This window comes from Nelumbo lutea, chromosome 7 (assembly GCF_056320005.1).
Source record: "Nelumbo lutea isolate HS-2025 chromosome 7, American lotus-T2T, whole genome shotgun sequence".
NCBI classification, from domain to species: Eukaryota; Viridiplantae; Streptophyta; class Magnoliopsida; order Proteales; family Nelumbonaceae; genus Nelumbo; species Nelumbo lutea.
Genome location: NC_142690.1, coordinates 49,617,692 through 49,642,686, shown reverse-complemented (window position 1 = coordinate 49,642,686; position 24,995 = coordinate 49,617,692). Strand labels below are relative to the sequence as shown.

The 24,995-nt window shown below is 35.5% G+C and overlaps 1 protein-coding gene, 1 long non-coding RNA gene, 2 other non-coding genes and 1 pseudogene across 6 annotated transcripts; 3 read left to right on the top strand and 2 right to left on the bottom strand.

The window, feature by feature from the left end:
• Nucleotides 1–250: 250 nt before the first annotated feature.
• LOC148846327 (autophagy-related protein 11-like) lies at nucleotides 251–4,882 on the bottom strand (annotated as a pseudogene).
• A 379-nt stretch (nucleotides 4,883–5,261) lies between these two features.
• LOC148846326 (uncharacterized) lies at nucleotides 5,262–14,092 on the bottom strand. 2 transcript variants are annotated; one of them, XR_016101938.1, is made up of 7 exons: nucleotides 10,543–14,092; nucleotides 10,385–10,434; nucleotides 10,192–10,296; nucleotides 9,812–10,110; nucleotides 9,619–9,723; nucleotides 5,677–6,149; nucleotides 5,262–5,528 (listed from the first exon to the last, which is right to left on the bottom strand). It is a non-coding gene; the product is annotated as an uncharacterized LOC148846326 (long non-coding RNA). The 2 variants fall into 2 exon arrangements; XR_016101939.1 differs by having other exon boundaries at nucleotides 10,192–10,286; nucleotides 10,543–10,682.
• Nucleotides 14,093–17,539: 3,447 nt separating this feature from the next.
• On the top strand, nucleotides 17,540–23,833 carry LOC148846323 (large ribosomal subunit protein uL22y-like). 2 transcript variants are annotated; one of them, XM_088955129.1, is made up of 7 exons: nucleotides 17,540–17,752; nucleotides 17,846–17,882; nucleotides 18,144–18,184; nucleotides 22,806–23,036; nucleotides 23,129–23,231; nucleotides 23,322–23,389; nucleotides 23,517–23,833. In XM_088955129.1, the coding sequence occupies exons 1-7, from the start codon at nucleotides 17,750–17,752 to the stop codon at nucleotides 23,583–23,585; spliced, it is 552 nt and encodes a 183-aa protein (XP_088811255.1). In that variant the 5' UTR covers nucleotides 17,540–17,749; the 3' UTR covers nucleotides 23,586–23,833. The 2 variants fall into 2 exon arrangements, with proteins under 2 accessions (XP_088811255.1, XP_088811256.1); XM_088955130.1 differs by having other exon boundaries at nucleotides 17,598–17,752; nucleotides 23,174–23,231.
• On the top strand, nucleotides 21,688–21,817 carry LOC148846325 (small nucleolar RNA snoR74). The gene has a single exon (XR_016102647.1). It is a non-coding gene; the product is annotated as a small nucleolar RNA snoR74 (small nucleolar RNA).
• On the top strand, nucleotides 22,030–22,160 carry LOC148846324 (small nucleolar RNA snoR74). The gene has a single exon (XR_016102658.1). It is a non-coding gene; the product is annotated as a small nucleolar RNA snoR74 (small nucleolar RNA).
• Nucleotides 23,834–24,995: the final 1,162 nt, after the last annotated feature.

Genomic DNA, 24,995 nt, shown 5'->3' with positions numbered 1-24,995 from the left:
CCATGTGAATAGGGTGTTAGGTTAGGGTTAACTCCCATACATGCACCATTATGTAGGAGTTAGTGGTCTTGCCAAAGAGACCACCCTATTACAATTGAGCATGGGCCATATTGGATGAGTACACTTGGATCTTTGGGCCATTAAGTCATATTTATGTAGACTTGGGCCTTGGGCTCATGGAGGCCCATATTAACTTGAGAGGGCAATCATGTATATTAAGTCCATTTATTTGGCTTAAATACTCACATGTCTACAAATGCCCCTTCGAGGATGAGGTGACAAAGCTTTGTATGACGCCGATATCCTCGACGAAGTTGATGTCCCTATTGGATGATTGTTCAACATGGCCATTTAGGAAGTCCTTCACATAATAAGTCTGGAGGAGAAGATGCATGCATAAACTGAAGTTTCAGAATTGCAGTCATGAGGGCTCTTCTATTACGGAGCTTCGCCTTTGCAGACATCGTTCTTTTAGTAATTTCGTGGAACACCTGCATTTTCTTGTAGGCTTTCTAATCTGATCATGATGGACGGTTTGACGAACCATACTATTACAATTGATGAGGTTAAGTAGCATTTCATCCATTTCCGCTTGGGTAAGGATTAATAGCCGATAAGCTTGCTTTGTATAAATCGGTGGTCTTGACCTAGGCCGGTAGTTGTTTAGGGGGCAGGCTCATGACCGACACCTTAGATCTGAGGCGGCGATCTAAAGGGCTAAGCCAACGGTCCTACGCCCGCCATCTTTGACTATTTTCTTTGTAGTGGACCTGTCTTAAAACTTTCAGCAACAAACTGAATAACCCTTACACCGTTGTTGAGTTTATGACTTCCACCGCCTTTGAGTACCGATTTGACGTAGTTCAATCATTCCTAAACCAGTGGTATATTAGAACCACCGGCTCAGAGGTAATAAAGGTAGTGGTTTAGACCGCTGGCTTAGATCTCTTTAGACTGTCGCCTTAGGTTCGTCAAAATGTTGCTTCCGTTTTTAGGTGGCGGTTTGGACCGCCAACTTAGATTTCTTTGGAACGCCGCCTTAGGTCTGTCGAAATGTTGCTTCCGTTTTTAGGTGGTGGTTTGGACCGTCGGCATAGATCTCTTTTATGTCTAAGGTGGCAGTTGTATGATTGCCGACTTTGTTTTTTTAATTATTTATTATTTATATTAATTTGGTTTCAACATTTTTTATACCTATTTAATACAAATCTCATGGCAGTTAATGCATAAAAATCAATTTAAATAAAAGATGCAAATTAAGAATAAAAAACTTTTAATTAAATTATTAATTATTATAATATCGAAAACAAATAGCTTAAATATAATATCCAATTAATATAAAAAAGTACAAGGCATTTAAAAAAAAATATTCTCGAATAATGTAACAAATCTTTCAATGCAAATCCACTTAACATAATGGTTTAACCTACAAATCATAATATATAAATTGTTAGATAATGTAAATTAAATGAGATATCAAATTCAATTCTTAGTCAAATTAGAGTTGTATCCGGGTTTTGCACTCAATGCACAATTTAAGAGTATAAATATAGATATGTAGAGTGCAAAACCTTATATTTTTATAAATTTGTACAATACACATGGAAACAATACAAATGTTTTCAAAATTTGAGGGTGCATTTGGTTCGCGGATAGGACCAGAATCGAAATCACTTGTTCTTGGCACTTGTTTGGTTCAGTAAGGAATTGGAATCCAATTGTTTCTATTTGGTTCAACTAGAAGCTGGAATCATTCAAAGTTTCCAATTCTGCCTCTGTTAAAAGAACCTCAAAAACATCCACTAATTATATATATTCAACATATACACATATTGGCAACATGCTACTAAGTGCATATATGGAGAAAATATGAAAAAAAAAAGTAAAGAAAAACACATAAATGAACAAAATTCACAAAAACAATATTCTCCACCATCAACGAATCCAACTAATGATTTAGCATGCTAGAGGACTCAATCATATTTTCATCAACCCCTTCTCGGGCTTTGCTTGGATGGCTATTGAAATGTTCCACTTTTGCATCCAATGAAGCAGTTGTGTAGGAGAACTCATCCATGGGTTCAGTAGAGATTTAAGGCATGTGGGCCTCCCCATCTCCTGATAGTTCCGATTTGCACTCTTCAATTTTAACAAATGAATTGGCAAATTCAAAGACATACTTACCACTTGAAAGATTGTGTCTTTGAAGATACTGGTCAGGCAATCTTTGCTCTAGCTCTTGCATGTGCTTCTCATATGGCAAGCATTGCATCTCCTTCATCTTTACATGGGTTAAAGATGCTTTACATATTCATCATTCAAATGCAAAGCTTCAGTTGTCTTCTCTGCTGCATTCTTGAGTAAATTATCTTGCTTACTATCATCTAATGAGTCATACTCAATTTCAAGGCTAATTGAACAAGAAGCAAGTTTGGCTTTCAGTGTTAGACAATTATGCCCTTAGCTCCAACTTGTGGGAATGATCAAGAATCATTCTTGATATTGCTTCTTGGTAGAAGAGGCAATCTGAAGTCGTGATCACCAACCCTTTACTACATTCTTGCTGAAGAATTCGGTTCTTGCTGAAGAGCTGTCTTGTTGATTCTGCTTCATTTCACACTATATCATCTTCAGTGGAAGTAGTTTTTGGTCTTCTACTTGAACGTGAATACCTTCATTGGGAGTTACTGTTACTCCGTATCAGGTATATCCCTCTCCTCCCTTTCGCTTTTAGATATGGTCTGGTTTGGTTCAAGATTGATCCTTAATCTAAAATAGGTAATGCGATTCCCAAATAGTAGAGAGATAAATTTTTGAAAATTTGCCCAAACTTCCTTCAGGCTTCGGACATCCATATGATGGACCTCTCATCCCTTCATTTAGCCTTGCATTCTCTACCTCCACCTTGCTTGTTCCAGCAATTTCCACTGAGTCATAGCCTCAAGTAACTCCACAAAGTCAAATTTATCAGAGAGTTCCCCACAAGACTCTTCTTCCTTAGAAAATTGAAAACCATCATTTGACATGGAAAATGACCCTTTTGATGCTCCCTATTTCTCACCTTTAAAAGGAATATGTACCAAATATTCAAGTGCATAACGACCAGTATCGACCTCCAACAAATTAGAGTCAAAAGGAGCAATATTTACATTACACTCATTGGGAGTATCAAATAACTCCATGGATGCAAATACATCCTGAGGTAAGAAAACACTCAGTGCTTTCAAGTTGCTCCCGTATTCTAACTTCAACCTTCCTCTTTGTTGTAAGCCTTTCTTCCAATTGTCCAGCCATGCCCATGTACAACTTCATAGAAGCCTTCCTTCTCACCACTTCTTCAAGGTAGGCTCTATATGCAAGACTAATACAATGCACGGATTTTAGATTTGCAAACAGATCTTCTTGGCACACTATTGCCTTTTTGGAAGCTGGAAATTGTAGCTGAACATCTCTAATGATGAATTGAACATATGCAACCTTTTGCATACAAATATCGACAAAATGGTTCATCTCATTCTTCTTATCCTTAAAGACATCCAACAGCTTGGAAATGGACCGATCACAAGATAGCATCTTGGGTAAGTGATGTTTGTCATGGAATGGCTCTCATACATAGGGCCTAAGGATGAAACTGCATCATGAGGATGGAGTGATGTAGATAATTGGTAGCTCAGACAACCATCCACTAGCTTCTTTATAGTGGTGACATCCTTGCTACATAAAAATACAAGAATACATTTTTGGATGATAGTGAAGACAAAACTATAAGTATCTTCAAATACATGGTGTAATCACCATGGTAAGGCTATGGAGGTCAAGTCTCCGAAGGTCCAGAGATGGCGGTGGAAAAGAGAGAGGAAGTGAGGGAGAGAGAATGGAGAATTCCCTTGTAAGAAACGCTAGGTCAGAGTTATGATTCTGTCACCCTAGGGAAGGATTGCTCTCTCCCTTTTATAAGGAGGGAGTTAAGGTTATCAAGGAAGAAGTTCTTTTCTGTTAAGAATGAAAATCTTTTCTTTTGTTTGAATATTAAAACATCATTATTAGAGAATTCTATCCCTTTTGGATTTTCTCCATATGCGACCCTGTTATACTGATGTGGCACGGGTAACGTCATCATTTGGCAGATGTACTTTCATTAAACTCGCATTCGTAACTTAAAGATGTACATGTAACCGGTATCTATTCCTGTTTTACTGTGATTTTGCGGTTTTATAAGGCTTCGTTTGGTTTGAGGAAAAGTATATGTGGGATGGGAAAGGGTGGGATGGGATGGAATGGAATGGGATGAGAAAGTGTGAAAATTTTATTTTCTTCTGTTTGGTTGTACAAGGGAAAATAGTGGAAAAATTCATTTTCTCATATTTGTTTTTTGAGAAAATTCATTTTCTCATGTTTCTTTCCCTCTCTCATATTATGAATTAATGAAGTGAAATAAGGGCCAAACAGCCAAACTAATTGATGTAATCCAACTAATAAATATTTCTAGAATCATATTTTAATGATGTTGATTGTAACCATCACATTTGAGACAAACCAATGATGGGCCCACGTCATTTGAATTTCATATGGCAAGTTATGGCCCCGTGCAACAAGAGCTAGTAGTCCTATTTTGCAACCAATCGACCTGTAACTATAATTGTATTACTGCCCTTGGACAATAGAGCTAAGTTGGACTCCTAATGATAGACATTCATTAATCAGTAAAACTTAAGATTTGTGTTATATGTTCGTCAAAAGATTTTGCAAGTATTGGAATGATAGCTTAATGGCATAAGACTAAACACTGAAGCGTTGGGATGAGAACCTCTGCCTCAATTCATATATGAAACACATTGGCATAAGCCGCCTGAGGATGTGAGGTATGTGGCTTACCATGCATGGGGTGTTCCCCCCAAGCCTTCCCCCAAGGAGTAAACTTCACACCTTTTAAAATATTAATTTTCCGTATGGCATAATTGAAGACATGATGTTAATGCACATGTATCTGCTTTTCTATATTACCAAATTTGGAAAGATAATTTGTTACCATGGAAGTTTTGGTGTGTTTTTTGTTTCACAGGAAAAAAACTAGGTTTCCTCTTGTAGCACATTAGAAGTTTCAGGAACCTAGAGAATTGGAGGTTCTCTCTTTTCCTCTTCTAACCCCAGAAAAATCTACCCTTTCGGTTCCCTCTTCTAACCCCCAAAAAATCTACCCATTTGGTTCTCTCTTCTAACCCCAGATAAATCTACAGTAAATCAAGGAATGAAGTCATCACTTTAGAAGAACCAATCAGTTGCCTCTTTTTTCTTTTGCATTGTCTTCTTTGATCATGGTAACAAATGGTTCTAAAATCAAACCAAAAGAATAGGCAGTCTTGTTGGAAGTCATAATGGAAAAAAAAAATGCACACCACTGTAAATCGATCAAACAAAACTCCTGTACTTGTGCATGTCCTGAAGAAGATGAAATGGAGCTTCTCCTTTGCTCACTAAAACAGTCTGTCCTACCAAATCTCGCCTACCCAAGGAGAATGGAGCTTCTCCTTTCCGAAAATAGTAAAGAAGATGAAATGGGATTAGTCATTGCAGAGACTGGCGCAACTATGGTAAAAACATTCTTATCCACCAAAATATACAAGAAAATATAGGAAATGGTTGGCCAAAGCAAGATGAGTCTAGATTTAGTCTTACCTTTGCTTGATATCACCAAAGAAGTCACCGGAGATATGACCATTGGAATGCCTGGCTGAAGGAAGAAGGAAACTCTCGAGTTCTGGCCTGACAAAGCCTGATAACATTTCTTAGTCGCGTCTCTGGCCTGGCTAAATGGTGCGACCCATTTACTTATTTTTGGGATCCTGCGTCTCACTCTTTTCTCGTACCATACTACCGTATCCCAACAATCAAACATGGGAAAAAGGTATCATTTAGGAATATTCCTCTTTTCCCATCCCTTTCCTTCAAACCAAACAGAGCCTAATGGTGTCGGGTTCATCGCAATTTTATGTGTGTTTAGGGTTCACTGTAATCACACACGTGTCCTATCTTTATTGCGGATTTGCGCTAGCCGAAGTTCATCGTGACTTGTCCCAGGTATGAGTTCATCCGTGTAGTATTGGTTTGATACCTTTTATACTCTGAGGGTCTTAGTAACCATTGTGTACCTAGACATGGATTGAATTATAACATAAGTCACATAATAAAATATGCAAGGGTTACTAGTGGTTAAGCTTTACAATGATATGATCATGCAGCATTGGAGAAACAATCCTGTTTATTGATCAAAACAAAAAAAAAAAAAATAGTGCTGCTTAGGTGGTAAATGCGTACAAGTGTTTAATTCTGTTAAGTCAAAACATTTCTACATTGTTTGGGAACATTTGTACTACTTAAATCTTTCAAACACAAAACCATATAAGGTTCTGATGCAGCTATTCTCCGAAAGAGAGAATGGAGAAAAGAAATACAACATGCATGGTTTTATGCCGCCAAGAAGCAAGTGGAGCAAGACTCTTCAATCAATGCAACATCTCTATAAGAATTAAAAAAAAAAAAACATTTCTAAAACTTACATAGTTTTAAGCACAAAACAAAGAAAGGTTTTTATAACTCCAATCTCCTTAAAAAAATAATGAAAGTTGAGTAAGCCTGTTCTAAATAAATGTTAGTCAACATGATATACATGGTTTAATGAGGATAAATTGCATCCAGGCATTGTCTAGACACTGTTCCAAAAATTAAGACATTCTAGACTGCAAAAAATTAGTATCTCATTTGACATGTGGGGTTGCCACTAGAGTTAAATGGATAAATTCAACTGGACATTTGAAAAAGCCCTAAATATTTTTCATTAGCTCATTATAAATATTTGACATGAGTGACCTCATTTGAACTGATCCATATTACTTGTTAAGGCAAAACAAATACTGCTAGGGCAGTTTCTTGTAAGCTCCCTTTGTATGACTGCTTGTTGAACATGGATTTCTTTTGTTGATTAATGAAGTTTTACTTCACCTTTTCTCAAAAAAAAAAAAAGAAAGAAAATATGTAGTGATCTACTTGCACCAATCAAAGATAAAAGAGGGAAAAGACATTAACCCAAAATTTCTGAAACATAAAATCATGAACCCCAATTCAACAAGTGAATATTTCATAAACACTTCAATTATTTAAAAGTTCTAAAGATAAAAGTTTAGTTCACTTCAATGGTGAAGGAGAAGATATAGGAGAATCCTCATATTAAAGCCAACTTGAACTTTAAGAGTAATTAAACAAAGGCTAATAAGGAAAAACAATAGACAAGAGAAGCATTTAGAAGTTAACAAGAACAATAGAAAAAGAGGCAAATTTTGCACATCCCAACCTAGAATGCCAATCAATTCCCTAACCATTATAAAAATAGAACCAACAACCCAAGTTCCTGCAAGGTTTGTAAAAGCATTTCGACTAAAACAATACCATAATATTAAGTCTGGTCAATATATTGATGTTGTTTGAATATGAATAATCCATGGTCAAAAAAGAAATAAAAAAACAAAATATCAGATAATGAGCTTCTATGAACAAATGACACCTATAAGAAAATTCCTCCTGTGCAACTATCATTGTTTTTCTATATCACATGGTTGGTATTAGTAATCTTAGGTAAGCATTATTGGTCTCCAAAGAAGGTTGCACAAACAAGAGATGGTAAAGGAAATGCTTGCATTTGGACAATGACATGTTGAGAAGAAACCTGCATGGAATCCACGTTCATCTATCTTGACTATCTTGACACATAATCAAGTTTCTTTTCTTGATTTTGATCATCTATGCCAGCCATTGAAGGGAGTTCAGCTTCATGTTAGGTTTTTGATTCTTGGTTGCAAAATCATGCCATTGGGACCTCACTGAGGGCCAAATTCAGATCCTTCAAAAGCTTTCACCATTATGTTTTGAACTTCTCCCATCATCAGGAATTTTGTGCCTAGAAAAGTTTTTTTTTTTTCTTTGGGAAAATTTGCCACTTCAGGATAGTCCTATACACATTTCTCTCTGGTGTTGGTTATATTACTTAACTCCACTTGTTGATGCTCTATCTGCTTTACAACTTTTGAAAGTTCTCCAGTAAAAGACATGGTCATGGTCTCTTCCTTGGTGAGGTGCTGCTTTCTTATCTTTAATATAGCCTATGAAACATCTCCAATTGATGGTCACTTTCTTGGGCTTTTGGGGAGGCACCTACAAGCAATGCTGGAAAGGAGCCCCACTTCCTTAAGGTTGCACCTCCCAACAAGTTGCTTATCAAGTATTTCATCCACACCATCTGAGCTCATTGCCGCCGAGAGAGAGAGAGAGTCAGTGATGAATGCAAGATTCTTTGGCACCCACCATCCACACCATCTACCAACCTATGTGTGCCACTCACCATTCCTATTCCTAGGGCATAGTCATCTCTAATTAATCCATGATTAATGCATATAAATAAAGACCAAGTGTTGATCCATGGTGAATAACATATAAATAAACATGACTTCATGCTTTGAAGAATACGCCATGATTTCTTTGACATAGACTTTCACTAATCTACTTTATTATATGATTTCAATAGGGCAATTCAAATCAAATTCAGATATTTCTTCAGGGATTTATTATGATCAGTCCAACTTAATTTCAGCCCTTACTTTTACTAATAACTGGCCATAAAAGTACCCCATCCAGCAAAAATAAACTACCCAAGCAAATGCTAATCTGAAGTCATCTCTATTTTAATAAATTCACAAATGGTGGGGGGGGGGGGATTGAAGCTGGTTTAGGATCATTCAGATGCAAGCAAATTCAAAATGATAAACTTAGATCAATTGAGTTATGCAAACTTAAACGAACTCAGAATGAAAACTGATCCTAGCATGTAATTATCCACAACTTGATTGAGCTTTTTGTTGTGAGTTATTTCAAAAGTAAATCAGAAACTAGTTTGAAAACAAATTATTTCATAGAACAAATACATGCAAATGTGCAACGGAACCAGCTTCTTTTTGGGAAGCACATATGGCTAAGACAATGTCATAAAGCTCTTTGCTTACCACCTTACCCACAAGCTTCATTTCCCACAACTGTCTTTCAGCCTTAAGTCCTCTACCAACAAATACATACATGGCAAAAAGCCTCTCATGGACAAATTCTAAATGTGTGGAGCTTCCTTCTTGAAATACCCAATTAGACAATTGTACTCCGTCCCTCAGAAGATCTGACTTGTACTCTTCAACAAATCTTACATTTTTTAAATCAAGTTCATCTACCAAATTGGCCTTCATGAAACCTTTTAATTTACCCATTCAACTCTTTGACCACAACTGTCATTGCTATAAGGTAGTTGTAGACCACAGGTTTAGGAGTGGTCCTCAAGCTATAACTTCTCTAGAGCTCCTCAAGTATATTTCAGCACTATTGAACTTAGAAATGGAGGTTGGCTACTCATAGTTCAAGCTTTAATTACATCAGAAACAGCAAACAAGTAAGACTTTAAGTATTTCCAGCACCTAGAATGGATGCAGGTCTGCTTAGCATAATGATTGAACCTACAAATCCTATCATATAAAAGAGACTTTGAATGACACTTTCTCATTTGTGTTTAAATCAAATGACACTTACTAAAATCACTTGTGATTCAGTATTGGAGCTAAATTGGTGATAAAAGAGACTTTGAAAAGCATGTGCGGAGGTGTGCCTTCACAATTGGGATGATTCACCTCGATCCTTGCATAGAATTAATGAAACATAAATATTAAATAAATATTTATTCAATCAATCATAAACTATTTAAATCTAAATATAAGGGTGATACCTGTCTATTAAGTAATTAAGCTTCCATCGCATCCATCTGTTCTTGCATTGATGCAATTTGTTCTTCCGGCTTCTGTGAATGCTCTTCAGCTACGCTTTTACCTTCATTAGTAGCCCTGAAGGCATCTTCATGGCTCTGTCGTGGGCCCTAAACTTGGACAGAGTTGGGCCTAAACCTAGACCACGCACTCGGCCACAATGCTCTTGGCCCATCACACGAGCATAGACATCATTGTGTTCTTGTTCACTACCCTCATTTTGAGTGTGTTCCTCTCTAGACATGCAATTTTGCATTTCCTCCTTGAATATTATACAAAACTATTATTAATTCAAAACAACTTTTAAATTCATACCATTTAATACAGACTTGAATAAGTATACCATTAAAGAACCCGATCTTGAATCTACAGGTGATCCATCTTTTTTCCTGTGTGTTGCATAGAATATCTCCGTATGTGATACTTCAGCTTCCCTCTCTATTTGTTGCTACCATGAAAACATGTAATTATTTTTAACACATACAAAAATGATGAATGCAAACAGTATAATGAACAAATCAAATTTGTATATTTACCGATTCCTCGCATACTCTTGCAAAGTTCTTTGCTCCTGCTGTGTGGTTGACTGTTTGTTTGGAGCAGTTAGCTTTGTTGGTTATGGATCTTGCCTATATTAAAATACAACTCTCATTTAAATAAAAAACAAAAATATTTAAGTATTTAAGATACTTACAATCCCTCTTTCATATCTCCAAAACTGTACCAAAATTTTCCATTGGTGTGCATCAACCTGATTTTCAATCTGCTTAATTGGTAGTGCATCTGCATTATCCGGATCAGGGTCATAACACTTTTTCTTCAAAGTGGATTTCCAATTCCTCAACTTTTTACTCAATGACTTCACAGTGTAGTCTCTCATGTCATCACTCACCTTGAATTTTGTCTATAACTAAAATAATAGACCAATCATCACGTCTGCATAAGAGAAATGTCTAAAGAATAAACCGAAAAAATAATGAATTTAATACCTTGATAAGTTCCCATATGTCTTCCTTTGTTTCTGTAGGAATTTCTCTCCAATTGTCAATGTCTATGGGCAACTAGTTTGGAGTTCGTGCAAGGCTACCCAAATCTAACTAAATCCTTTGCTTTTTCATCATTGGGTTGGTTGTATTCATTGGACCCTACTTCAATTTATTCCCCTTCAGGCATGTTCCATATATCTAGTGCTATAGTGAGGCCTCTTAACCTATGTGTTGTACGAGAAGATCCCTCTCCAACATGCCCACTAGAGGACTCCTCGTGCCTTCCCAAGTTTGGTGATGTAGTATCATCTACATCAGGTGTTGACCTAGTAGTTGGATGGGCCACCAATTGACTTGCATGTGCCCATGTATCTTATATATTGGGTGGGTTACTAGTGGTTGGGCAGGCCCTGATTTACTTGCTCGTGATTGTCCCCTTTTCTTTAAGTTTCTTCAATATGTTCATTTTAACTTGTTATAAACCAATAGGGAATAGAGCTTCAAAAGCCATAAATTCCTCTTAACTCAGAATCCATTGTTCAAGATACAAGGTTGGAAGAGGTCAGAAATCCAACCACACCTAGCTAAACTGGTGTTACTTGCACCATAATACATTTATAAGATTCATCAATAGTTCAGAATTCAAAACAGAAAATAAAAAATTAGTAGTACTTATTCATACACATAAATTTGATGCAGCTAAAGACAATTCAGAAAAGAAGATTCATACATTTTTCTTACTATAATATGATGCAGCTAACGACAAAATTTGGCATCACTGTGAACATCAAGACCATACAGAAATTAATAGTACTTATGCATACACAAAAATAAGTAAATTTTGAATTAATAAGGATAAAGCTTGCTAAAGCTGAGTTGATAAGCAAAGAAATGGACTGAAAGTGAGGATTATGTGGATCAAATGGAACTATTTTAAACCATACAATAGACAAACTGAAAGAAAACTTAATATTAACCTAAAAGAACCATGCATTTGAGACCAATCAAAACAAATATTGGGTTGTACTCCTCAAATATTGGGCTGATTCTCTTCACCAACTGGAAGAAAAATCTTTTATTTCATTCCTCAAAACATCAAAATGGTCTTATTAGAAGAACCATGCATACATATATGCATATTTTACATGCATATATGTCTCTATGTATGTTATGTATAAGGTATGCATGAAACAAAAGTAGCATAGTAATTATAGAAAATAAAAAAATAAAAGTAGCATATTATGGTGACAAGCGTGCAGTTGATAGATGGTAAATAGGCTCATAAAAGAAGTCACATGGTATAAATCAAGTCCCTTGTGGAACATTGAAATTTTTTATTCCAACTGTTTACCACATAGTTCAGCAACAAGAAGAAAAACAGCACAGTGATGTAAGATTCTATTGAGCTGGTAATTATATTTGGTAATATCATCATATAAATGTTAAAGGTTAGAAGTTGAAATTTGATGGCAGTTTGATGGATAATCCAGGAAGGGCAAGAATAGGAGTTTTTGGAAACCACCAAGGAGAGGTGTTGCCCTATTTTCAGGACCAATTGGTTTTGGAGATTCAGTTCAATCTGAAATCCTGGCTCTCTTACAAGGTTTGAGACTTGCATTACGGCTAGAAGCAAGGGAATTGATAGTGGAAGGAGACTCACAATTAGGCATCTCATGGACCAAAAATTTCAGTTAAGCTCCTTGGAGATACAGACATGCTTTCAGGGAAATTGATATCCTAGAGGTTCAATTCTACCTTTAGCTTGATAAGGACTGCAAATGGGTTGACAGATGTTTCACAAAGCAAGGAGTTGACAGGCCTAGTTTATTTTGGGCAAAGCTATAATCTGATGTATTTTGAGGGTTCTATGTAACTTGGGTTTGAAATTTTGGGATGACATTCCAGTCATCAAGTTGTATTAACTATTTCTTTAATTAAATCTAATTAAACTTTTTCTGCTGATCAAAAAAGTACAAAGACTTCATCACTCAGGAAAGAGAATTTGCATCTGAACTGCAACCACAAAACTGTTAGGACAAGAGGGTGCTGATGCCCTGTCTCTAGGACAGCCAATGGACATCATGACAGCCTTGCAGCTTGTGCTGAAGAACCCCATGGCACATGGTGCTAAGGTGATTGAAAGGCGCACTGCACAGGATTGCAATCAGCTAGACTATGTTAAACTTGTTAAAGCTCTTTGTGTTGATCACTATATAAGCTTGATATTGGTGCCAAGTGCTAAAACTCTTGGAGAGTGGGATGGTTTGTGTAAAATTGATTCAGAGGGAAAGACAAGAAAAATGGTGGGTTGTTCTCGTGTGGTTGTCTTGCATAATGGGATCCATACTCCCAAGACTTAATGGGAGAAAGGTCAGGGAAATAAACCTTGAGAAAGAAAAGCAAAGAATGATGAGTAACTTCTTTTTTGATAAATAGAATGATGAATAACCCTTTCTGAGAAGCAACATTAATTGAGGTTTTATTTATAAAATCTGATCCTGCTATTAAAACTTAGCAGTGGCAAGCATAATGGTAACTTTATTCTCCTTATCCTCAAATCTCTCCCTTGCAAATTGGTTTTTGTTGCAAGTAGCCACTATCAGCTGTAATTCCATTGCTGAATAGTGAAATTTGTAAATGAGGAGCTGAATCTTTAAAGAAGACTTAAGTTTGCTCAAATGAGAAAGTAATCCATGACAACTAGAACATAGGTCATAGAGTGGACAAATGGATCAGGACTCATACACAGGATTTGCAAAAATATTAGTTCTTTCGTCAAGACCAAACAAAGGTTAGAAGAAAATGTCAAGATAACAAGTCAAGGATGAGGCCCCATTACAGAAATTTTTAACTTCAAAATGGCTATTAACTCAGGGAATGAGGATTGGGAAAGCAAATCGGTGATGAACCAGTTAGCAATTGGAGAAATTTTGTCGATATATTAATAGTGAAGTTGAAGCTAAATGGTACGTTCATCTTAACCCCATTTGATAGGTGCAAGGTCTGGTTGACTTGGTAGAAGACAAAACAGAGGAAAGTAGATTGACTTGTCTAAGGACCAGGTTAACCACCTTGCTTTATTGGAACTTAGGCCTCAAATACCTCAAGTAACAAAATGCAGGGGCCAAAGCCAAATAATTAGCAAACCAAAAAACATGAAGATGTGATAAGATACCAAAGCTGGAAGAATTACTTGAATAGAAGGTCTGGGGTAACTATAACTTGAAGTTATCCAAAACAAAAAAAAAAAAAAAAAAACTATAACTGACTAGAGGAAGCTAATTGTCATTATATGGGTATGGGGCCAGCTACATGAATCCTGTTTCACCATTCCATTCTGTTCAGTGCCATATCCATACTACAGGAGGCTAATGTCCCCTACTAATGATTTTGAGTTTCTGCTAACCTAGGTTTTTACTTCACAATAACCACTAAATTTTTTCAAATATTTATTAGATAATTTTATTACAACAAGCTATTTTGTGTTTGTGTTTTCTGTTATTTAACTAGTTTCTCTTTAAACAAGAATGAAGACGCACAAGACATATAGTTAGATATTCTGATATACAACACCAATTTCACGAGATTTAACAATGAGATTTTAATTCACAGAAAAAGGAAAGTGAAAAGAAACTTACTTCCCAGAAGAAATCCATAGGTAATTGAAAATTACAAAACTGAACAGAATCATCTTTTATTTGATTGGGTTGGCACTCGATGGGGGATTTCTTTTTATAATTTATTCACCAGTATCATATTTTTGTGCCTTTCTAGTCTACTTTTGACTTTTTGTTTCTGTTACATTTCCTGCATCAATGCTAAACAAATCAGATTTATTTTGTCATTTGTTTATGTATTTTCTTTTCTCATTCAGGTGGCAACATCCTTGAACTCTAATGACTGTTTCTTTTTGCACTGGGTCTTCAAATTTTATCTGGCAAGTACATCAAAGTACTTTAGAGCAACAACAAATTAACTGCAAAAAATGCAGACTTTTTAAAGGTATGTAGTTCAGTTCAGTTTGTCTTTTATTATTATTATTTTTTTTCTATTCAAAATTTGGGTTAAGGGGGTGTAAAACAGATTACACGTTCATCGTCTTTTTTCTTCTTAGTAGACACATAAAGATAAAGAACAGTATAAAAGGAGAAAAGCCCACATATGCCAATAAAATCTGAAAGCTTTGGAATATTTGGGGTTTCTTTGACGAGTAAGTTTTAACAATAAATTTCTGATTTGCTTTCTCTGATAAAAAACCACAGCATTTAATGTAAGAAATAAGAATCATAGAATGAATCAAAGAGATGCTTTCGTATTTGCCAAATAGCAAAGAGAAAAACTTCCTCTAAATCATCCATTTCCAAAATTGCAAGCTAAAGGGGACAAATAAAAACTAGCAGCTTGCCCAAGGCACTCAACAAGGCAATAAGCAGGTATAATACTAAACCACAAACCAGTTCTGTTCTCATTTCTTTCCTTTTTTCTACATCTTTTCCCAAATTCTTCAGCTTCAATCAACCAAAAAGACGCTTCAGTAAGAAACTCGTACCTACTTGAATTGAACTGTATTCAATTGGGCTCTTCAATTTTTACTAAAGGCCTTCCCCAATAGGCCCTAAGGGGCCCTTAGGGGGCAAAGCTAAAGATTCAGACAAATGTTTGAAGTTCTCCAAATAAAATATTCAAAAACCGATGTGTGAAGTATTGTATGATATTGTTGAAGCTATTAAAAAAAAAAATTATACATCAACAACTATACAATGATGACATGCACATTGGCCCATATACAAAAAGAATATCCACCAACTAATAGGTCCAGCTTTCCAAAAAAAACAAAAAAGCTTGGCACCTTGAAACATTCTTTGTACACCACCCCTTGCAAAATCTAGTTGTGTTACAGACTCGAAAAAGATATGATGGCCAAATCAAGAAGCTGCCATCTACCAAAGTGGTATGAATACTTGCAGTGGAAGGCCTTATTCAACATTATCTCTGTTTCTATGTTAGAGTTTATATCAGCTCCTCTACTGTCAGCAATTGCTTGTATTCTCATCAACCTCTATAGCAGGTTCATCTGATCTATTCCAACTAAAGTCATCACCACCCAACAACACATTATTTGCCAAGTTGTTATCATTGTACAACACATCTAGTATATCCATCTCAACATCGTCTGCACCAATAACTCCACATATGTCATATATATCTCTAGGTTTTGTCTTGGAAACAATATACCATTTTGTATCAATGGGATCATGAACATAGAATACCTGTTCTGCTTGAGATGCTAACACAAATGACTCATTTGTATGTAAGCAGCCTTTGAAATTTACCAGTGTAAATACTAGTTCATTGACCCTCGTTCCTCTACCTTGAGTAACATCAAACCAACCACACTTGAAGAAAAATATCTTAAAGTGTTCGAAATAATTTAGTTCAACTATATTGGTGAGCATGCCATAATATTCAATGTCACCCAACACCGGGTTCTTATCTCGGGTATTGGAAAAAATGTGTCTTCACAATCACAACAATGCCATTATTTTGTTTTAAAAATATAAAAAAATGTAATCATTGCTTATCTTGATTAGATTAATAAGGTTGCACACTATTAGAGAGACCTTTGGGTTTTCTAAGGTCTCCTATTTTAATGCATGTTATTATTACATTTAAAAAAGACATTTAAGAGAGAGAGAGAGAGAGAGAGAGAGGGAGTAGTAATAATAATTATTGTATTTTAAAATTTATAGTAATAATAATAATAATAATATTTTTAAATAATTATCAGCGTTTATTCAAAAAACAATATTAAATAATGCATTTATTAATTAATATAATGTAAGTTATAATTTATTAAAAATAGTATTAACAATTATAGTATTTAGTAATTAACAATAATTAAATAATTACAGTATTTTATTAATTAATAATATTAACTATACTTTTAATTAATATAGTACTTTTAGTATTTACAACATTTTTAATAATTATAGTATTTTAAATAATGAACATTATTTATTAAAAATAATGTATTTTTTATTAATAATATTTTTAATAATTAACCATATTTTACAGTATTTTCATTAATTACAGTATTATTAATTATAGTATTTATAAATTAATAGTGTTTATTAAAACACTGTATTTATTAAAAAAATTAATTTTTTTATTAATTTATTAATTAACAGTTTTAAATTGTTAATTAATGTAAGTTATAATTTAAGTCGTATTTTAAATATTATTTAAATTATATTTGAAACTGTAAGAAATATAATTAAATTTTAAAATGTAATTAAAAGTAATTATATTTAAATTAAATTTAAGCTATAAATATCAGAAAATTACATTTAATGAACAGAAATTAGCCAAAAAAATAACCAAAAATAAAGTACTAATAATTTTGTCATAATTACCAAAAATTATCCAAGAAATTACCAAAATGGATTAACATGATTTCTAATAAATATGATAAATTACCAAGAATTAAATATATATATATATATATATATATATATATAGAAAATATGTGCTAATTATGAATAATCTTCAAGAAATAAATGTAATTATTTCATAGTATTTTCATTTGTTTTTTCGTATAAATTATAAATTATATAATTTAAACATTATAATCCTTGTCTATAATGATATTAGCTCATAATAAAAAAATAGAAAATATTTATTTACATTATGTATTTTCATTATTTCACTTTCACTCCAGAAACCCACGGGTCCTGTATTACCGAATCCATTAATTTGGTTAATCGGATTTTTGGTTCGTTGAAAACTCTATTTGCTGTAACTGTAGGGTTAAGGTTTCACTTTATTGAGGGTTGAAGCAGCCGCCGAAGTCCTTTCAGTTCGTTTGGGGACGAAATACACCCCGCGGTGCAGTTTCATATCATTAGCAGATCAGTCATGGTAGCTTATTTCGTTTTTGTCCTCTTTGTTCTTCATATATGATCCTTCGTCTCTTCTGATTCAAGTTTTCAATTTACTTTTCTATCTTTTTAGGTGAAGTATTCCAAGGAGCCAGATAACACAACCAAGTGTAAGCGTTCTAGATCCATCTTCTCTGATTTTCTAGTTGCCTTTCAATTACTATTGAGCTGCGAAATGATTTCTTCGAGTCATTTTACGTTGTCCCCTAACATTCTAAGGTCTTTTTAGCGCGTTTTCTTGTCGCTGGTAAATTCGCTAGAAATGCATTTTTTTTTTTTTTTTATAAATAACACTGGAAATCCAATTTGTCCGTGTTTCAATTGATTTTAATTCATGTGTTCTGATTCATTTCTTGACATTCATCTTGCAGCCTGCAAGGCCAGGGGCTCGGATTTGAGAGTTCATTTCAAGGTGTGTTGATCTTAACTTGTTGTTATGGCTCTTCCTTTCTTTTGTTGTTTACGTGAACTGTGATACGATTCTCCATCATTGTTTTCATCTGCTTATCAAAACAAAGTCATGGTTTTGTTCAAAATGCTAGCGTCATTATTGTTATATTTGTAAACATATGGAAAGGAATTGTGGGTCTTAGCTAATATTTGGGGTCTCCTTCCACAAAGTGAATGGAAGGCCAGCCAGTAACATCTCTAAGGCTCCAACATTAATCTCCTTACAGTTGTATGAGAAGGACCAGTTTTCAATTAAAGCCAGTCCCAAATCAGTTTGCACTGTTCTAAAATCGACCATCTTCTCCCCTGTATCCAGAATTGCTCTATATTCATCAAAGGGATACACTGAAACATCAGATTTGACTTGGAGCTTACCCGCAGCTTCTATTATTACTTTCTAGTCAGTTGCCTTCTTCCCTGCTTTAACAATCAATCTTCGTTCCCAATCACCTGTCATTTTCCAAAAAGAATCTCTGAATCTTGCTTGAACTTGCAACTGAAAATAGTTGCAAGATTTCTTCCTGCAAGCTGACCCCAGGCACTTTGTCCAGGTCACAATAAGTTTTCTTAGAAGGGTCACTATCATGTGGATTTTCTTGATTTGCCTCAGAGCTTTTACCGACCAGGGTTTCAGCTTCTTTCAGCAATAAAAAGTCTTGGAGCTTCTGTGCCATTAACTTCCAACCTAAACCTTGTTTTCCTTCTAGAATACAGATAATTTGCTTTTTGGTATTACCGAAAATCTCTGAAACCTCCACATACCACCCTTTTTGGTTACACTTCAAGACCACCTGATACCTTCTTCTTGGAAGATCCAAAGAATTCCTCCAACCATTATTCTTAACAGAGAGACAAACTCCATCGTTGAAGCCTTTCAGCCATGGTAATGCTTCTTCTATTAAGAACATAAAGGCCCTTCCTCTCTGATCTTCAACACCAGTTGGATTCAATTCTTCCCTTTCTCCCAAAAAGAACTTTGCTTTAACCATCAACTCACCTCTCCATCTTCTTGCTGGTACGAAGGATCCCTCTTGCTTCTCCATTTCAAGACAGTAAGTGCACACACATAGGGCTGTAGATTAGCTGAGCTGGTAAGATGAAAAACTTTCCTTTCGAGATCTTCCCAAGAACTAGATTGGTTCTCAAAAACTCTCTTGTTCTGTTCCTTTCAAATACACCAGATACCAGCATGGCAACATGAATAATCATCAATGTGTCATTCCTGGTTATTTTCTGCAAAAACACACCATCAATGTGGTATAAACAAAACACTGAATTATATGGATGACTGTAAGGGATTCACAATGGCCATGAATCCCTAAAGGGCAGGGCAGCCCGGTGCATGAGGCTCCTGCCAATATGGGGTATGAGGAGGGATAGATGTACGCGGCCTTACCCCTGCACATAAAGAGAGGCTATTTCCAAGAAATGACCATAAATCCTTGCTAATTCAAAATCATTCACTTATCTAAGAAAATATAGTTCTTGTACAAAAAATGAGAGAGAGAGAGGCCATGCTAAACCACTTAAGAAACACTAGCATAGACATAATAAAAACCAAACTAGATCTAAGAATAGATCATGTCAGCTGATAAGAAAATGCATGTGAGAGAAGAAAAAAAATGTTGCAAACCTCAAGCTGCACACACATGGCCTCCAACAAACCATTCATTTTTGGGGCACGTTAAGATTGAGGCACAACATGGTCACTTTTGCTACGAGCAAGCTTCCTCGTCAATCTGGACCTGTTCTCTTTCTTCTTTTCTTTGGATGGAACAATGAAGCCCCTGCATAAAGTGGGATTTGACAAGAATATGCAAGTCATGATCATAAAGAGCACAAATAAAAGAAAAGAGGTAAAACATGAAAGACATGGAGCAATGAGAGAGAAGAAACAGATAAGATCCTAGAGCTAGAAGCACACCCTGCAGCCCCAGCAGAAGCCAGGAGGACTTCATAACATGTTTCACGGAGGTCATCATCTGTAATACCTGCCAGAGAAAATAAAAGAAAAAGAAAATTTGAAACTAAATGGTTAAAAGGGGTCTATCCTATTTATGCTCACATTTCATGCTTTGGTTACTTTGCCAAAGTTCTAAGGCAGCAAACTTTATATACATACAAAGTCCATGAATTCAGGCTGTGTTTTGTTTGAAACAAAAGGTAGGAAAAGGAAGGGAGAGGGAAACCTATACTACTCTTCCCTTCGTTTTCCTACCTTTCCTTTCAAACTAAATACAGAATTAAAGAAAATATACATTGATTTCTATATAATATAGTATCACATAATGTCACTTCCCCCTGTGATATCCACCATCATGGACTTATGCCAATAATATGAAGTCAACTACAGGAGCTTGAAACGACAGATCAGAATTCATATGAAAGACTTCCTACTGTAATCATAAAAAATTCAGCATAGAACTCAAATACCAGCAACTCCTTAAATCAGCTCCATTATGTAAAAAAGAATTCCAGCAAGGTAACCCATCATGCACACACTATTGCTCATACATTTCTTTCAATAAGTTTAGGCTCCAAAGAAATAGGGAAAAGATTCTTCTAGGCATTCCACTAAATCTTAGCCAAGGTTACCTGTTGCAAAAGACAGCAATCCTAACACAAGATCACTGGCATTAATTGTATTCCTTCTTGAAGTGCTGAGACTGCTAACTTCCTCATTATCGTCATCATCCTCAAAATCTTCAATGTCATCAACAGATAGTTCCGGAAGCTGTGTTGAGTGGAGGGGCTGTGATTTTGATAGGCTTGACATAATGGGTGAGGGTGTGTAGATAGGAATCTAGGTGGCTCCCTTCTTGGAGGTGAACCTGAATGGTCAAGATTTGTAACCAAAAAGAATTCATTGGTAGAACCTGTATTATTCTGAAAGAACAAGATAAGTCATAGGTTGCAATCACATTATTGTTATATTTGTAAACATGTGGAAATAAATTGTGGGCCTTAGCTAATATCTGGGGATATAGGAGAACTGGCTAGTACTTTTTCACTATTAATCATTATCTTTAAGGGTTCCTGCTGTGATACGGTTCACCATCCATTGCCCTGATGATGACACGTTTCTAGAGTCCAAAAGGCCAAAAGTATAAATGATGAAATGGGATGATTATATCCATTTGTTTGAGGATTAAAACTTTTATTTCTGAACGTTTTCTTATCTTGGAAGAAATAATTGGAATGAGTTGTTTGTCTATCTCTTAACTTCTACTTAGGATGATTGAGTCTCTAAATGTACGAGTTTGTGAGGGTATTTTTTAATGGTTGATAGAGTTGTATCTCTACTGTAACATTAGACTATTAGCATTTGCTTCTCTCTATTTGATTTTCAACTGTTATACTGATAAGTTGTCGTACTTATTTAGTTAATGATCCTTTTGTTAGAAATTACTGCTGATACTGGCATTAAGGGTTGATTTTGATTTGTATTGGTTTATACACCTGATGATAAAAGCAGGGTCTTGTTGCCCAGTGAATGGGCCTCTCGTAAACTTCAGGGAAATTATTTACATTGTTATTGGGTGAACCTCTGTTTGTATCCTTCATGACAGAAGGTTCAGTAAATGATGTTACATTATAGACACTATTTGATGCTTTGTTAGTGATTCTTTTGACTGTTCATCTATTAACTTCTAATTAGGATGATTGAGTGTTTGGATTTATAAGTTCGTCTGCTCTATTGACTGAACTGTATGAGGGGATTTTCTTATGACTGATGGAGTTGTAGGAATTACTGCTGACACTGGCATTGAGAATTGATTTTGCATTGTATTGGTTTAACACCTGATGATAAAAGCAGGGTCCTGTTGCTCATGTGAACGGATCTCTCGTAAATTTCAGGGAAATTATTTACATTGTTATTGGGTGAACCTCTGTTTTTTTCCTTTGTTCCTGAAGGTTCAGTAAATGATGTTACATTATGACACTATTTGATGATTTGCTGGTGATTCTTTCAATTTTCTGAATTAATGCTAATGTGATGGCATATAAATTGCTCATGGTGTTTTTGCATCAGTAGGGGTTCTAACTTGCGCTTCCTCAGAAAATGTTTTAAATGCTATGTCCAAATGGTGCAATATCTTTGTTGAAATTCTGAAAATAAGCAGCAACTAAATAAATGATAATAATAAGCAAGCTACCTTGCTTGCATTCTAAAACCGGTAGCTTCTGTGCCGTTCCTGCCTGCTGGAATTGATGTGAATGATCATGACAGCTCTTTAAATCCTAATCAGTCTGATTAGATATCTCACTGAAACAAGTGATCCTGTTATGTCTCTGTTTTCTTTTCGGATTCCAAGGATGAGCAACATCATTTATGAGGAGCCGGACAACAGACTCCTCAGATAAAGATGGAAGGGAGAGTTGGTTTTGGCATCATTAAGTTTTTGCTTCAACAAATTGAAATTAGTACAGTTTTCCTTTGATTTGTATGTTTTAGTAACCTTTGCCAGGGCTAATACTGCATACTTGTTCATCCTTTTGCATTTGTTGTGTTTTTGTTTTCATTTTTTTGATTCTATTAATTTGAAAATCTTGAATTTATGCTATATTCCTTGCTTCCTCAGAACACTAGAGAGACTGCCCATGCAATTAGAAAGTTGCCTTTGGCCAAGGCTAAAAGGTATTTGGAGGATGTGTTGGCCCACAAGCAAGCCATTCCATTCCAACGCTTCTGTGGGGGTGTTGGTCGAACTGCTCAAGCAAAGAACCGTCATCCAAATGGACAGGGACGTTGGCCTATTAAGTCTGCCAAATTCATTCTAGATTTGCTTAAGAATGCTGAGAGTAATGCAGATGTATGTTTGATTCTAGCTGGCTATTGATTTCGTTTTCTTCAAACTTTTAGATAACTATCTACATTCTAGTGTCACCCTTATTTATTTTCCAGGTGAAAGGTTTGGATGTGGATTCATTGTATATTTCCCACATCCAGGTAAACCAGGCTCAGAAGCAGAGGCGCCGCACTTACCGTGCTCATGGGAGAATCAACCGTGAGTTTGTTAACTTGTTATTAATTTTTACGAACTTCTTTTAAATTTAGCCTGTGTTTATTTAATGAGACTGTCTATTTTGTATGACAGCCTATATGTCTTCTCCCTGCCACATTGAGGTGATCTTGTCTGAAAAGGAAGAAGCTGTAAAGAAAGAGGTAATCACTGTTATTTGATTATACAAGAACAATAGCATTAATGAAATAAGCCCAAGGACTAGGGTAAGAAAAATGTGGTTTGTTGTGTCTTGATAGACTACTGATGTTGGATCTTTCTGTTTTGCAGCTTGAGACTCAGCTAGCTCCAAGAAAACCCAAAAAGGCTCAAGCTCTAAGAAGTGGTGCTTCTTCTTGAGCAGTGGGGTACAGGGGTTCGTTGCTAAAGGATGGTCTTAATCATTGCAACTTCTCTTTAGAGGACGATTTTTGTTTCTTTTGGATCAAACTTTGTTATTAGGAGGTAATGAGATCTGTTGTTATTAAACAAAATTTGCTACTTATATTTTGGTTTGGTTGCCGTGGAATTTTGTACCATGATGAAATAGTTAAATATTAAATGATCAGTAAAAAGTGGGGCGAATAGGTCATTTGGGAGTCTTGCCATTTAATTTTGCCAAATATCTTCAAGGTTGACCCTTTTGTCATGGCTTTGAGCAATATGGCAACGTTTAAATTATTCCTATTAAATCAGATTTGTTTCCTTGAAAAACAAAGTGGTCTATTTGTTTGACAAATTGAAGTGCAGAAGTGGAAATGTGGAATCTGATTGCCGTATATTGACGATACGCCTACAAGTGGCTGATCTTCATATACATTCTAAACATTCTTACGTTGCCCTGAATTGATGTGCACCAAATGATCTTTTAGATGTAACCAAATTAAAATAAATTGGAAATAGAAAGACACGTTATTACCCCTAAGCCATGGTTGCTTTAGCAGTCTAGCATAAATCATTCTAGTACTACATATCTAGCCAATTTCAACTACTTACTAAGGGCCTGTTTGGTGTGTTGTTTTGAGAAGATCTTCTAATAGTTCTGACATGTAAAAGATGTATTGAGTTTTTGCATTAAGATCTGAGCAGCCCGAAGTATGTTTGGTAAATGTACATTTTTCCGCATGAGGATAAAATATGAAAGACGTGGAAAGCTTCATTTGAAACTTCTCGAAATCAGTCCAAAATAGGCTTCTTGTGTCTTTTTGATGTTCTGTTTTTTGGCGGTTAAATTTCCGCGAGCCAAATGAGAATAGATTGAAAATCGGTCTTCCCGATTTATAAACAGCTGAAAGACTATACGAAAAGACACGCCAAACAGACCCTATGTCAAGCAGGGAGAGAGACTGCAAGAAAGAGAGATGGGAATGATTACTTGCTGCCAATCACTCACCTAATTGGTCCAGACCTGTGTCAGTGATGTTCTCATCTTTTATAAATCCCTATAAACGACGTCAAACATCAGGGTTATCTGAAACTTTCCAGTGATCTTGGCCCCTAGATGACAGTTTCAAATTAAGTTCAGGGCATGGTTTTCAAAACTGGTCTGAACTGGATGGTCCGGAAAAGCCGGGAACTGGTCAGATGATCGGCTTTGTTTTATCCCAATATTTTGCCAAAAACTGTTGATTTTGTCACTAAATCGTTCACTGGGAGAGTTGAATCGTTCAGACCGTTCAAACCATCCAATAATTTTAACTGTTTTATTTTTAAATTTTTTTATCAGAATGGGCCGTCCGTTGGAACCGGACCCCTAACCGGTTCGTTGTC